The sequence below is a fragment of the Mirounga angustirostris genome, unplaced genomic scaffold (assembly GCF_029215605.1).
Source record: "Mirounga angustirostris isolate CCGP_5_RB_7025 unplaced genomic scaffold, mMirAng1.0.hap1 SCAF_2, whole genome shotgun sequence".
In the NCBI taxonomy this organism is placed as follows: domain Eukaryota; kingdom Metazoa; phylum Chordata; class Mammalia; order Carnivora; family Phocidae; genus Mirounga; species Mirounga angustirostris.
Window position 1 is genome coordinate 119,193,980 of NW_026991710.1, and position 16,376 is coordinate 119,210,355.

General features: G+C 34.4%; 1 protein-coding gene across 5 annotated transcripts in view; it reads right to left on the reverse strand.

The window, feature by feature from the left end:
* INPP4B (inositol polyphosphate-4-phosphatase type II B) overlaps positions 1-16,376 on the reverse strand; it is an 824,845-nt gene that overhangs the window by 173,733 nt on the left and 634,736 nt on the right. For all 5 annotated transcript variants that reach the window (XM_064585102.1, XM_064585100.1, XM_064585099.1 and 2 more), the window contains 2 exons: positions 12,620-12,750; positions 12,132-12,236 (listed from right to left, as the gene is read on the reverse strand). In XM_064585102.1, coding sequence (XP_064441172.1) covers positions 12,132-12,236; positions 12,620-12,750 — 236 coding nt within the window. The remainder of the gene's footprint in view (positions 1-12,131; positions 12,237-12,619; positions 12,751-16,376) is intronic.

The following is a 16,376-nucleotide window of genomic DNA, read 5'->3' on the forward strand; positions in this document are numbered from 1 at the left end:
TTAAGTTTTGCTTATTTACCATGAAAATACACTTTTCAGTCTGAAAAGGATAGTAATACTGAGGCTCAGTCTTCTGAATAGAATCAGTTCCTGTGTTAATTTAAAGTAAATGCAAAAAGAAACATCACCGTGATGCTGTCATGGAATATGCTGCATTTCTGCTAAAACCTGGGTGACCAACAATACCAACAATATATAGAAGTAACTAAAAACTGTATACATATGTCCCATTAGCTCAAACTAAATGCATTCCTAACTGAATTTTTTTTTTTTTTAATTGCCTGTAGACTCTCACTGGATTCAAAAAAAGTTTGTGGCCTCTCCAACATCACCTAGCAAGAGGTGAACAATGAGGGAAGGGGAATTCTGAGTAGAAAGAGAGAACAGTTTTAACTGATGGAGGATTAAGCTTACTTTTGTAAAATTTGCAAAACATCTGACCACAAACAAGTTGTTAAGGCCCCTTGCAGGATCTTGTAAGAGGCCCATTCACAGGAAAAGCCCCAAACTTAAGTTGCACTAGCTTTCTAGTGAATCTGTCTCTTCAATTCACCTATAGTTTCAGCATTTTCCAAAGCTACTTTCTAGGAGCAGAAATTTTCTCTTTGTTCATACACTCTGCTCAGGGGAATTCTAGTCACCTATGAAGGAACCATGAAACTTGGAAGCAGCAGGTAAAGGAAGAGAAGCAAGTTGCTCAAATATTGTCCACTCTTCATAATAAAGAGCTGATTATTTTTAAATCTAAATGAAGGTGTGTGTGTTTCTTGAATCCAACTATAATAAAGAACTTCCAAGTTATTAACAAGTTCTTTCATATCCAAAGTTCTGACTTTTACTTGTTTCCATTCTATTTTCTGTTTATGAGCTCATCCAAGTTGTAGGTGCTCCATAAATGTCAATAAATAAACAAATATTCTGAGGCTCAATTCAGTTTGTCTTATATGTCTTTTTATTTTTTTTATTTTTTTATTTTTATTTTTTAAAGATTTTATTGATTTATTTGACAGAGACACAGCGAGAGAGGGAACACAAGCAGGGGGAGTGGGAGAGGGAGAAGGAGAAGCAGGCTTCCCGCCGAACAGGGAGCCCGATGCGGGGCTTGATCCCAGGACCCTGGGATCATGACCTGAGCCGAAGGCAGACGCTTAATTGACTGAGCCACCCAGGCGCCCCTGTCTTTTTAGATCATATAAGGATTATTCTTAATTGAAGAAATAAAAAAAATGTATATACACTATCCAGAAAAAAATATATTGGAATCTGAAATATATATGTGTGTGTGTATTATATATGTGTGTGTGTGTGTGTGTGTGTGTGTGTATATATATATATATATATATATATATATATATAAAATCTCCATGGGATGGGGATGAATACATATCCATCCATGGACCATACTACATAAAAGAACAAAGAGAATTTATGATTATTCACATGCAAAAGAATGAAATTAGACTCTTGTCCTACAGCATGCACAAAAATCAACTCAAAATGGATTAAAGACTTAGACATAAGACCTAAAAGTGTAAAACCCCTAAAAAAAAACATAGAGGGAAAGTCTTATGATAATTGGTCTTTACAGTGGTTTCGTAGATATGACGCGAAAAGCATAAGCAACAAAAACAAGCAGGACTATGTCAAACTAAAAAGCTTCTGCATAGGTAAAGAAACAATAGACTAAAAAGGCAACATATAGAAGAGGAGAAAATATTGGCAAACCATAAATCTGATGAGAAGTTAATCTCCAAAATATATAAGGAACTCCTACAACTCCATAGTAGAACAATTAATAACCTGACTTAAAAATGGGCTAAAGGCTTAAATAGACATTTTGCCAAAGAAGACATACAAATGGCCAACGGGCATATAAAAAAATGTTAAAGGTTATTAATCATCAGAAAAATGCAAATCAAAACTACAATGAGATACCATCTCACACCTGTAAAAATGGCTACTATCAAGAAACACAAAAGACAGTGAATGTTAGCCACAATGTGGACAAACTGAAATCCTTGCACAGTGTAGAACTATCATGGTTCAATAATCTCAGTTCTGGGCATTTATACAAAAGAACTGAAATCAGGATCTCAGAGAGATATAAGCACTTCTATGTTCGTGTAAGCACTATTCATAATAGGCAAGATATGGAAGCAACCTAAATGTCCATCAGTGGGTGCTGTATAGGTATAATGGGATGATATTCAGCTTTAAAAAAGAAGGAACTTCTGTAATATGTGACAATATGGATAATCCTTGAAGTTATCAAGTGAAATAAGGCACAGAAAGACAAATAATGCATGATTCTACTTGTCTGAGGTATCTTGACTAAATTGCTATCGATGTTTCTATAAGATTTAAATTCAGTTTTATTTTTTATTTTTATTTTTTAAATTTGAATTAAGTTTTAATATACTGTCTAAAACAGGAAGAAATACAGAATTCCTTTAAAAATGTCTCACCACATATAAAACAAAAGAACCCAGTAACTGTGAGATGAATATGTAAATTAGCTTAGCTATAGTCATCATTCACTATGTATATATATATGGCAAAATATCATGTTATATACCTGAAAATATATATAATTTTTTATTAAAACACAAAAACATATTTATTATTTAAATATTCCTGCAAATTTTTATTTTTGAGATAATTTTGGATTTCCAGAGTTGTTGCAAAGTTAGAACAGAATTCTGTATACACTTCACTCAAGCTCCCTATGTTAATATCTCACATAGTCATAGACTATCAAAACTAAGAAATTAATATTGTACTATACCATTAAATAAAGTAGATAATGTTAGGATTAGTTTTTCCACTAATACCTTTTGTTCTTTCAGGATCCAGTCTAGAATTCCACATATCATGTCACTGTCATGTAGTCTCCTCCAATCTATGACAGTTTCTCAGTCTTTCATTTTTGACTGTGACACTTTTGAAGAGTACTGGTCAGTTATTTTGTACAGTGTCCCTCAATTTGGGTTTGTCTTATGTTTTCTCATAATTGGACTGAAGTTCTGCACTACTGAGTAGGATACTATGGAGGTGATATGCCCTTCTCAGTGCATTATAACAGGGAGTATGTTAAATTGATATATATTACTTGATGTTAACCTTGATGCATTGGTCAAAGTGATGACTGCCACTACCTACAGTTGATTCTTCACTGTAAAGTCACTAAAGATTTAGAGAGACATATTTTAACACAATGCAATATCCTGTTTCTTTTTAGACTTGTGCCCACTAATTTTAGCATCTATTGATATATCTTGCCTGTGGCAATTATTACTGCTGTGGCTGAATGGTGATTTTCCATTTCCCTCATTCCTTTCACATTTATTAATTGGAACACTTTTGGGAAGAATAGTTGATCTTTCTCTTTTATGTTATATATTCAGTTATCTATCTATTTATTTTTAAAGATTTATTTATTCATTTTAGAGAGAGAGAGCATAGGGGCCTGGGGCAGAGGGAGAGGGAGAGAGAATCCTTAAGCAGACTCCCTGCTGAGTGTGGAGCCCCACACGGGGCTCAATCCCAGGACCCCGAGATCATGATCTGAGCTGAAATCAAGAGCTGGCCGCTTAACCGACTAAGCCACTCAGGTGCCCCTCAGTTATTTATTAACATCAATATGGACTCATGAGTATTTTGTTCCTTGGTTTATGATCTAACACCATCTTTATGTTCAAGTTGTTCTAGCTTTGTCCATTGGGAACTCCTTCAGTTGGATCTTGTGTTATTTATATATGTCACCCTCCTCATTTGTTGTCATCATTGTTGTTTCTTGAGCACTTCCTTACTTTCTAGAGCCACTAGATACTCTAGACTGATCTTATATTTTCCCTGCCTCAGCTCTAGAATCAACCAGTTTTCCAAAGAACCCTAGCTTTTTTTACTGGAGAATGGTGTTTAGAAATCAAATGCTGGGGGCATTTAGGTGGCTCCGTCAGATAAGTGTCATGATCTCAGGGTACCTGAGATCTAGGTCAGCATCCTGCTCAGCACTCAGCGGGGAGTCTGCTTGTCCCTCTGCTCTTCTCTTGCTAGTGCTCTCAATCTCTCAAATAAATAAATAAATAAATAAATAAATAAAAAAAATATTTTCTTGAAAAAAAAAGAAATCAAATACTGGGGGTAGTTATGCTCATTGTTACTGCTTTCAATCTTTTCAGTGCCAGAGGTATGAAGTATATGCATGTATATGCATACTAACTTGTACACACACACACACACACACACCTGAATTTATCTTTCTATATTAACAACAACAAACCCATGACTCTATATTGTTACCTCTGACTTCAGTTCAGCATTACAAGATTCCTTCTAGCCTTCCTTACTTCTTTATTTCTAACTTCTTTCTCTGACATTGAGAAACTTGACTCTCCCTATTTGCATATTTACATATTTGGTTAACCATAGTATACAAATAAAATAGTTTCAGAATTGTTAACTGATACCTCTGTAAGAAGAAAATTTACTAACAAAAGTGGTGTTTGTATTCTTTTTTTAAATTTAGCCTTATAATTATATCTAATGTTTACTTAGATCAGATCCTTTATTTCCCATTATTTTAATTAAATTATCATTTTAATAATTTTATTTACCATTTATCATTTTAAACAATATAGTAAAAGGAAGTTAGCAATGAAGCAGATTGGGAATATGAAATTCTAGGGAAAACTTACAAATAATTAGTAGCACAACAATCAGGATTTGAAAAAATTAAGAACAGAAAGGGAGCCAATTTCTCAACATAGTTATATGTTCTCAAGAGTGAAGTTACCAGGAGCTAAAACATAGAAGAGTTTCCCAAATATTCTTTACTTTTGAACTTCATAGAATACATTTCAAATAGGCAAGTAAAAAAGTGGTATTGTTGTGTTTCAGCACAGCTAGCAGAACTGAAACTTTATCTATATTCCAGAAGCCATTTCTCCCATTTCCCCACCTCGTAAGCCAACCTTGATATTCCATTAATATCAAGAGGCTTTCTCTTTAGGGACAATAAGTAGGGTTTATGTCTGGATGTTGAAAGAGCAAATATGGTCTCTCTTGCCTCTCTCATTTTTCTTTGTTGCCTTTTGATTCTATCTACCTTGATCAGAACCACTCCTCAAAAAGCTGGGATCTATAAGTACATATTTTGTAAAGGCTCAAAGAATTTAGGCTTATGTAACCTTCACCTTCGTACATTTGAGATCTTCAAAAAGTTGCTTTGAAGTGTTAATTTTTAAACATTGATAACTGTGATATTGTGATTTATAATGTAAAAAAAGAAAGCCAGAGGCTCAAAATAGTCATTTATGTCAAAGCACCCACATCAGCAAACCAAGGCTTAATACCTAACCTAACTGCAGTTTCAGCCTCCCAGGAATGTAACCTTTAACCAGTCAATATAGAATTTCTTGGTCAGCACTAGGAAATTTACTAAAAGCTTCCTTCCATTCCCCTTAGGAGGATGACTTTGCCTAAAACAACGGATTCCTTTGCCAATAATTTCCTTTTTTCCCACTTCCTACCTTTAAAAATCTTTCCTTTTCTGCAGCTCTATAGAGCTCTCTTTTATTTGTTAGGTGGGATGCTGCCTGATTCATGAATCATTCAATAAAGCCAATTTGAACTTTTAAATTACTCAGCTAAATTTTTTTTTTTTTAAGATTTTATTTATTTGCGAGAGAGAGAATGAGAGACAGAGAGCATGAGAGGGAAGAGGGTCAGAGGGAGAAGCAGACCCCCTGCTGAGCAGGGAGCCTGATGTGGGACTCGATCCCGGGACTCCAGGATCATGACCTGAGCCGAAGGCAGTTGCTTAACCAACTGAGCCACCCAGGCGCCCACTCAGCTGAATTTTTGTTGCTTAACAATAGGAAATAAATATATTTGGTCTTTGTTCCCTTTTCTGGCAGTGGTCCTAAAACCCTTGGAATTTCCTGTGTTGAGAGCTTTAAAGATGTCTTTTCTTATGTTAATGAAGTGACTTTTGGACCTCACCTAAGGAGGGCCTGGTTGCCAGTGTATCCAATCAAGTGATTAGAGGTTTGGAATTTTCTATCCCTCCTCTCTACCCAGCCACCTGGAAGGGGAAAAGAGCTGGAAATTGAGTTCAATCTCCAATGGCCAATTATTTAATCAATCGTGCCTATGTAATGAAATCTCAAAAAACAAAAGAAACAAAACCAAAAGACTAGGTTTGGGGAGCTTCTGCATTGGTGAACACGTGGAAGTGCTGGGAGAGAGGTGTTCAGAGAGCACGGAAGTTCTGCGTACTTTCCTCATGCCTTGCTCTGTGCATCTCTCCCGCCTGGCTGTTCCTGAGTTACATCCTTTTATAATAAACCAGTAACCTTGTGAATAAAATGTTTTTCTGAGTTCTGTGAATAGGTCTACCAAATTAATTGAACCCAAGGAGGGGGGAACTTTTGATTTATAGCCAGATGGTCAAAAGTCCAGGTAACAACCTGGACTTTCACCTGGCAAGTGGAGGGCAGTCTTGTGGGACAGAGCCCTGAGCCCATGGAATCTGATGCTATTTCCAGGTAGATAATGTCAGAATTGAGTTGAAACTTGGGACACTCAGTTGGCATCCTAGCACGTTGGAGAACTGATGGTGTGGGGAAACCTCTATCCCCACATTGGAATGGTGCCACAATCATTAAAGAGTGGCTCTGAAGGAAACAATTAGAAAGTATCTGCTGAATGTTATTCCCAGAGTTTACATGAAGTTAAGCCAGAGAAAACAGCTGTGCTCTTCAGCTATAGGTTTATTTGGTTTGTCACAAGATCTAAAATAAGAACATATTCCTTTACTTTGAAATCGGTTCTGTCACACTTTACACTAATCACTAAAATTTTTAAATACCACACTTACTGGAAATCACAAAATTATAACTCTTGGGAATCTTAGTATTTTGCAAATGGTATTTGATCATTATCATTTAACAATATCACAGTATTGGAACTGCTAGGCTTACCTCTTTGGCCCCTTCATCCTTGAATACCACTTGCAATTACTACAAAAATAGTAGACGGATCTAGGGACAGCAAGGAATTCATTTCCTGGTCTCTTAGTTTAGTTAATGAAGAATGGTATACACTTAAAGTATCATGTTCAGTCTTAGCTAGAGCAGTTGTACTTTTTAAAATTTAGTTAGAATTAACTGAAATTTATTGTATTCCTCTAAGAGTAAGCATATACAAAAACAAAACAAATAATCAATAAAAAATAAAATTCTAAGATAACATTCTGATCAGTAATATTTGTCTCATTTAAAAATTTTCCTCATTCTATCCTGCTGTTTAAATTTTGTACCTTTATGACATCCAGTCTTTAACTGTATAGAATAAAAGCTTTCAGATTTTTGGTACTAAGAAATAACTATAAAAATATAGGTGGGCATGTATTTTACAGAAAATTTGAGCAAAAAAAAATCAGAGGTCCTTTTTTCTTCCTTAAAATAATATAATCTGTGTGTCTTCTTTTTTTGATTGTTTATATCTCAAAAATTGTCCTTGGCTTTGTGAAAATGGCATCATACACAGCATAACGAGGGAGTGTAATTCAAGTTGTTGAATCTCATCAAGCTAAAGATACTAGGTTGGTTTGAAATTTAATAATAGGGCTGCCTCATAGCCTTTAAAAAGCCACTTAATAATAGATATGAGATAATAAGTCTATTTTTTTTCCCAGAAGATCTTTTTAAAATTCCTACAACTATAAAAATAGTGCTAATGAAAAAAAAAAAACAAAACGTAGACATGCTGATCTCATTTCAAGGAACAATTTAAGCATAATCCCTGACTTCAAAATGGCCCACAAAATGACTTTGACATGAATCATAAAACAATAAGGAATTTTAAGGGAAATCTATTTCAAAATAGTCACAACAATTTGGCAACATCACAAAACATATCTAAAAGTAATTATACTTCACTGATGAGGTGATATACCCAAACTCAAGATAAAGAAATCATGGAGTTCTAAACAGCTCCTCATTTGCTCCTTCCCTCAGTGTGGAGATTAGAAAACTAAAGGGCAGAGAGGTTAGCTGACTAATCCATACTTACATAGTAAATTCTGGCTTATGTTGCACCTGATTCCAACTATAGCTTGATGATATACTGTAGAAAGTTTTTTCTTTCTTTTCTTTCTTTCCTCTTTCTTTCTATCTTTCTCCGTCTCTGTCTCTCTCTCTTTGCTATATATTATAATATGCTATTATATATCTATAACATAAAATAAAATAAGTTAAACATAGCATAATATTATAAGAACCCATATTTTATAATATTCATAATTAACTTTCTATGAAAATAAGATTTGAGGTGGAAAATTGTGTTCTTAAATTCAGGGTTTTGTCTTTGTTATTGTCACTGCTGTCTAAGATTTCTATTGGGATTGTATTTGTTGCATTTAATTTAAGTAATGAATAAGGGTGAAAAATTAACTTAATGGGTCTGGGGGCATCTGACATTAAATGGAGGTTATTTCATTTGTCAGTATGAGACATGACAACATTAGTTCTGCTCAGTTACTTGTTTCTAGAGCTAGATATTAGCCTTGTATTTGGTGAATCTGCCTCATATTATTTGCAAAGCTGCCTCTCCAAATATAGCAGCATATTAATCAAATGCAGATTGATGTAATTTACTAATGGTAAGAATGAAAATAAATCTAGACTACATCCAAATAACTCACCAGTGAAATACCAAGGCTTGGCCAATCTTACTTGCATCATTACCTTGTAAAATGTTGTCTGTAATTCAGCTAAACATTCAAATCAGTAACCATGGATCTTAAATAAATTTAACTGCAATTCATTTAATGTGCTGAATACATGTTATATAAGTAAGTAGAAATTTGACTGACTGCCATATACAACTTTTAACCATTTTATTTTGCAAATAAAACCAATGCTCAGAAAAGTTATTAACTTGATCAATGTCTAAGAAATAAGTGGCAGGACCCCAAAAAATCAATCAAGTTTTCAATTTCTATTAAAACATATAGTTGGTGATCTAGTCTATAAGCACTTACTTTATCTGAATTCCAATCTCAAATAATAAATTTTAAACTTAATTATAAAATCATAAATATTTTTAAAACATAGAAGCTTAATATTCAATATATATATATGATATGTATATCATATACATATAACGTATATAAAAGTATATATAATGTATATAAAATTATATATATATACAGTATACATATTTATACACACACACATATATATATAACTTACATAACCTTGGGGAAAAAATCAGTATGCAGTAGAATTCAGTACCTTTGCATTAATTCTTGGCCATTAAGATATCTAGTCTTTTCCCACATTTTCTCCTTTACATCTTCAAAAAGAAGAAGTCTTTCTGAAAAGTGCTATGTCAAAAATCCTCTAGTTTAAGAGTTGTACCCTAGTTCTGTAACATCAAAATTTTGCTTTTGTTTATACTACTTGATATTTGTCATCACAAAGAAGAAATTCCTTTATATATCTTGTTATTATGGGTTGATTTATGCTCCCCAAGAAAGATATCCTAGAATATGACCTTATTTGGAAATATGGTCTTTACAGATGTAATCAAGTTCAAATCGGGCCAGTAGGACAGGTCCTAATTCAATATGGTGGTGTCCTTAAGGGGGAAATTTGAACACAGAGACAGACACAGAGGAGATGATGTAGATGCACAGGGGAATACTGTGAAGATGGAGGATTGGTACGATGCATCAACAAACCAAAGAAAACCAAAGATTGCCAGCAAACTATCAGAAGCCAGGTGGAGGTGAGGAAGAATTCCCCTATAGGTTTCAGAGGGAGCACTCCTCTGCTGACACCTTGATTTCAGACTTCTGGCCTCCAGATTGTGAGACAATACATTTTTGTTGTTTAAGCCATCCAGTCTGTGGTAATGTCACAGCAGCTTTAGGAAACTGATAGATATCCTAAACCAAACTAAGTAGGAGAAATTATGTTTGCTTTTCTAAATTTCTTTCATTGCCAGTTTCTCTCTTTCGAACTGGAGAAATAGAAACTAAACACATTGTATTCATCCTGGCTCACTCTAGTCTATTTTTCAGATAGCATCTTGGAAAGAATAGCACAAATGCTTCTGTTTTTGTTTTGTTTTCAAGAAATAAGTATAATAAGAGGTCACTTAGAAAATAATTTTCCTTTGTTTGGTGGAAGTATTTTAGGATAATTGCCAAATACTTGAATGCCTATTTAAGTATATATTCATATCAATTTGGCCCCAACAAGCCATCTGGTTTGATGATATGCTATCCATCCATGGCTGTACTGTACATTAGCCTTCTCTCATTTCTTCAGTCTATCAGTCATTAAGTACTTGCATATGATAATTTTTCCAAAATGCATTTCTAAATCATCTTTTCTCTAAATTTGGGTACTTCTTGGTTCAAGATTTCATTGTCCCTTAATCGGTTCTTAACTGATCACTTTTCTCCTTTTAACAGCCCTGACGAAATTGAAAGATCCATTTTGTTCCAGTGATGGCAAATGCTACCTGTATCATAATGGCTATTATTGTTCATTCTAGGTGTTTTACATATTCTAATTCACTTAGTTGGGAGGACAACAACTTGCTTCGAAAGATTAAATAACAGAATTAAGGTCATATATAAAAAGTGATAAAGCTGAAATTCTGTTTCACTCCAAAATATATAAACTTTTTATTCTATCATTAAAGTCATTTCATATTGGTCATTAGAAAAAAAATTATATTGATTGTCAGACAGATTTTAACTACTTTGGCTTCTGTATTATCTGTTGATACTTTGGTTTTGATGATTTTTAAAACCATTAGATGTTATGTTCAAACTACTAACAGATACTCAGTAATCAAGGAAGATCTAAATGCTTTGGGACAATCCATCTCATTTCTATTTCAGAATAGAAATTGACATAATTTTTGGTGAAAAGGATCCAAGTTAAAATTTCAGATAGTTGATAAGGGTTACTAAAGATATTAAAATTATACATCAGAATGACATAACTACAATTAAGCTTGCACATTAGCTGGTTGTATATACAAAATTATATGCACAAACTCAGAAAAATGGTTAATTTTTCTGGTTGTAAAACTTCAGATGATTCTAAAGCAGAACACAGATTTTAACTTTTTAAAACCTAGAACCTCTATATTGTGACAATGGCTACAAAATAGGGTGTTAACCTGAGTCTTTAGATGTATCTGTGTATGTTTGCATATCCATACACGTATGGAGGACTGGGTGATCTAAAGTAACTTTTGGCTCCCTAGGAAGATGGGTACTAGTAGGATGACCATAATATTTATTATTAAACAGAGAGACTTTTGAGAGGAAAGAGAGGTGAAGAGCTTTGTTAACAACGATGCGGGACAAAAAGCATAATATGGGACTTTGGTTGTATGTGAATAGAAGCAGATAATCACCCTACTTATGCACAAAATTTGATGTAGCAATAAGTTAAAGGAAAAGGGAGATGAGAAGAATATTTTTAAAGTATACTTTACTAAGAAATAGCAGGGAATTATGTAGAGAGACAAGGAATACAATATGATATTCACTATAAACCTTACTGAAGTATGTTTATAAAAAATCTATACACTTTTCCTTGAAAAATGTTTCTCACGTCTAAGTACAGTAAGATACTCTACCACCTTTTTTCTGATAAATTCCCTTCTCATAGAGACGGGGGTGACTGTTGATAGTCACCACTAAGTCAGAAAAGTGGCCTCTGAGTCCATCCTTGGGTTTTGATTTTTCAAGATAAGCACAAAATGAACAAGTCTTGGTTTTCTTTTCTTTTTTTTTTTTTAATTCAAACACTAGCACGATTATCAGCCATCAATGATACTACTTAAGGAAGTTAACACTTACTGTGCATATTCACCTGTAACTTTATTCAGGTGCCACATTTTTAAAGTATTATTCAGAAACACAGCAACAAAAATGCTATAGCCCCTTTTGTAGTATTCAGGGTCATGATCAACTTTAATTGTTTCATCTTGATCTTTACCTAATTCTAAAATTTTAAATTCTGCCAATAGTCAAGCTTTTTAAAAAAGTACACACTAACATAATTTGCCCACTTAAAAAAGAATATTATATACACTACCTTTCAAGTGAGGGCTGTGTACGTGCATTCTTTGCAGATGTAGATTTACCGGAACAAATTCTAATGTTTTCTCTCCTTTGCTGCTGCTTGATTTGAAAGAGGACCCTAGGCAGGAAAAGAATTGAACATTAATAGTAAATAAATAATAAATGTGTGTGTGCATGTATATTGAAAAGTGTGTTTGACACGGAAAAATGTTACAAGGATTTCAGAAAGAAAAAATATATCCTGTATAAAGCTGCTTTTCTTTACAGAAATTCAATTTAAAAAATTCTTAGTTGTTCTTATAATAATCCCATGAGGTAAAATAGTGCAATTTGTTTCTTCATGGTCTATCATGCCAAGATGGTAGAATGAGATATAAAAAGTTTATAAAAAACTTTTTTGGCTCTTCTATATCCATAACAACAATGTGTATTATTGTTTTCACCTAACATACCTGAAATACAATTTAGTTTGAATATGTAAAAAAGTTATTGCTTTCATACCTGTTTCCTTGCTAAGTTCTGTCAGAATATCTTGGTACATATTCACCATTTGATCACAGTGAGTAAGGACATTTTTCCGTAGATTGTCCCAGTGTGGAGACAGCTCACCAAGTTCTTTCAGCTCCTGGTTTCTGTTAAAAGTAGAAAAGAGGAGAAAATAATTATTTTGATCTTAAGTCCACAGACAAGGAACACCTAATAAACATTGCCAAACTAATAAGAAATTGATTCACCATCCGTTTTAGGAAAGCTGTATGCACTTATTAGAAAAAAAAATTATTCTCCTACATCAGGCATAACAATATCTTTCAGGATATGTCTCCTGGGGCAAGAGAAACAAGAGCAAAAATAAACTACTGGGACTACATCAAAATAAAAAGCTTCTGCACAGCAAAGGAAACAACCAACAAAACTGAAAGGCAACCTATGGAATGGGAGAAGATATTTGCAAATGATGTATCCAATTAGGGGTTGGTATCCTAAATATATAAAGAATTTATACAACTCAACACCAAAAAAACAAATAATCCAACTAAAAAATGGGCAGAAAACATGTAGAGACATATCTCCAAAGAGGACATACAAATGGCTAACATGTGAAAAGATGCTCAACATCACTCATCATCAGGGAAATGTAAATCAAACCACAATGAGGTATCACCTCACACCTGTCAGGATGACTAAAATAAAAAAGACAAGAAACAACAAGTGTTGGTGAGCATGTGGAGAAAAAGGAACCCTCTTACACTGCTGGTGGAAATGCAAAATGGTACAGCTACTGTGGAAGACGGTACAGAGTTTCCTCAAAAAGTTAAAACAGAACTGCCCTATGATCCAATAATTGCACTACTGGGTATTTATCCAAAGAATGCAAAAATACTAATTCAAAAGGATATTTGCACCCCTATGTTTACTGCAGTGTTATTTACAATAGCCAAATTATAGAAGCAGCCAAATGTCCATCAATAGATGAATGGCTAAAGAAGTGGTTTAGGGAGGCTGGGTGGCTCAGTCAGTTAGACGTCTGCCTTCTGCTCAGATCATGATCCTGGGGTCCTGGGATTGAGCCCCACATTGGGCTCCCTGCTCAGTGGGGAGTCTGCTTCTCCTCTCCCTCTGCATGCTGTTCCCCCCTGCCTGTGGTCTCTCTTTCTCTCACTTACTCTCTCTCAAATAAATAAATAAAACCTTTAAAAAAAAAAAGTGGTATATATACACACACATATATATACATATATACATATATATACACATATACACAGATATATATACATATGCATATATACATATATATATATAATGGAATATTATTCAATCATAAAAATAATGAAATGTTGCCATTTCCAACAACATGAATGGATCTACAGAGTATAATGCTAAATGAAATAAACCAGTCAGAGAAAGACAAATACCATATGATTTCACTCATATGTTGAATTTAAGAAACAAAACAAAAAAAGAGACAAACCAATATACAGACTCTTTAACTATGCACAACAAACAGATGGTTACCAAAGGGGAGGTATGTGGAGGGAAGGATGGGTGAAATAGGTGAAGGGGACTAAGAGTACACTTACCTTGATGAGCACTGAGTAACATATGGAATTGCTGAACTACTATATTGTACACCTAAAATTAATATAACACTGTCAACTACACTGGAATTAAAATAAAAAAATAATTTTAATGCAGAGGAAGATATGAATAGCTTAGGTCACACAAACATTAAAGTTCCGTATGTTGAAATACAGCATCCTTTCCTGATTAAAACTCTTCAGAGTATAGGGATAGAGGGAACATTCCTCAAGTTCATAAAATCCATCTATGAAAAACCCACAACGAATATCATCCTCAATGGGGAAAAGCTGAGAGCCTTTCGCTTAAGATCAGGAACACGTCAAGGATGCCCACTCTCGCCACTATTGTTCAACATAGTAATAGAAGTCCCAGCAACAGCAATCAGACAACAAAAAGAAGTAAGAGGTATTCAAATTGGCAAAGAAGAAGTCAAACTCTCTCTTTTTGCAGACAACATGATACTTTACATGGGAAACCCAAAAGACTCCACCCCCAAATTACTAGAACTCATACAGCAATTCAGTAATGTGGCAGGAATGCACAGAAATCAATTGCTTTCTTATACACTAACAATGCAACTGTAGAAAGAGAAATTAGAGAAACAATTCCATTTATAATAGCACCAAAAACCATTAAGATACCTCGGAATAAACCTAACCAAAGAGGTAAAGGAACTCTACTCTTGCAACTACAGAACACTCATGAAAGAAATTGAAGAAGACACAAAAAGATGGAGAAACATTCCATGCCCATGGATCGGAAGAATAAACATCGTTAAAATGTCTATGCAATCTATACCTTCAATGACATCCAGATCAAAATTCCAATGACATTTTTCAAAGTGCTGGAACAAACAATCCTATATTTGTATGGAATCAGAAAAGACCCTGAATCACCAAGGAAATGTCGAGAAAGAAAAACAAAGCTGGGGGCATCACGATGTCCGATTTCAAGCTATATCACAAAACTGTGATCACCAAGACAGCATGGTACTGGCACAAAAACTGACATACAGACCAATGGAACAGAATAGAGAGCCCAACTCTATGGTCAAATAATCTTTGACAAAGCAGGAAAAAATATGCAATGGAAAAAAGACAGTATCTTCAACAAATGGTGCTGGGAAAATTGGACAGCCACATGCAGAAGAATGAAACTCGACCATTCTCTAACACCATTCACAAAGATAAACTCAAAGTGGATGAAAGACCTCAATGTGAGACAGGAATCCATCAAAATCCTAGAGGACAACATAGGCAGTAACCTCTTTGGCATCAGCCACAGCAACTTCTTTCAAGATATATCTCCAAAGGCTAGTGAAACAAAAGCAAAAATGAACTTTTGGGACTTTATCAAGATAAAAAGCTTCTGCACAGCAAAGGAAACAGTCAACAAAACAAAGAGGCAACCCACAGAATGGGAGAAGATATTTGCAAATGACACTACAGATAAAGGGCTGGTATCCAAGATATATAAAGAACTTCTCAAACTCAACACCCAAAAAACCAAATAATCAAGTCAAAAAATGGGCAGAAGACATGAATAGACACTTCTCCAAAGAAGATATACAAATAGCTAACAGACACATGAAAAAATGTTCATCATCATTAGCCATCAGGGAAATTCAAATCAAAACCACACTGAGATACCACCTTACACCAGTTAGAATGGTAAAAATTGACAAGGCAAGAAACAACAAACGTTGGAGAGGTTGTGGAGAAAGGGGAACCCTCTTACACTGTTGGTGGGAATGCAAGTTGGTACAACCACTTTGGAAAACAGTGTGGAGATTCCTCAAAAAATTAAAAATAGAGCTACCCTATAACCCAGCAATTGTACTACTAGGTATTTACCCCAAAGACACAGATGTAGTGAAAAGAAGGGCCATATGTACCCCAATGTTCATAGTAGCAATGTCTGCAATAGCCAAACTGTGGAAAGAGCCGAGATGCCCTTCAACAGATGAATGGATAAAGAAGATGTGGTCCATATATACAATGGAATATTACTCAGCCATCAGAAAGGATGAATACCCAACTTTTACATCAACATGGATGGGACTGGAAGAGATTATGCTAAGTGAAATAAGTCAAGCAGAGAAAGTCAATTATCATATGGTTTCACTTATTTGTGGAACATAAGGAATAGCATGGAGGACATTAGGAGAAGGAAGGGAAAA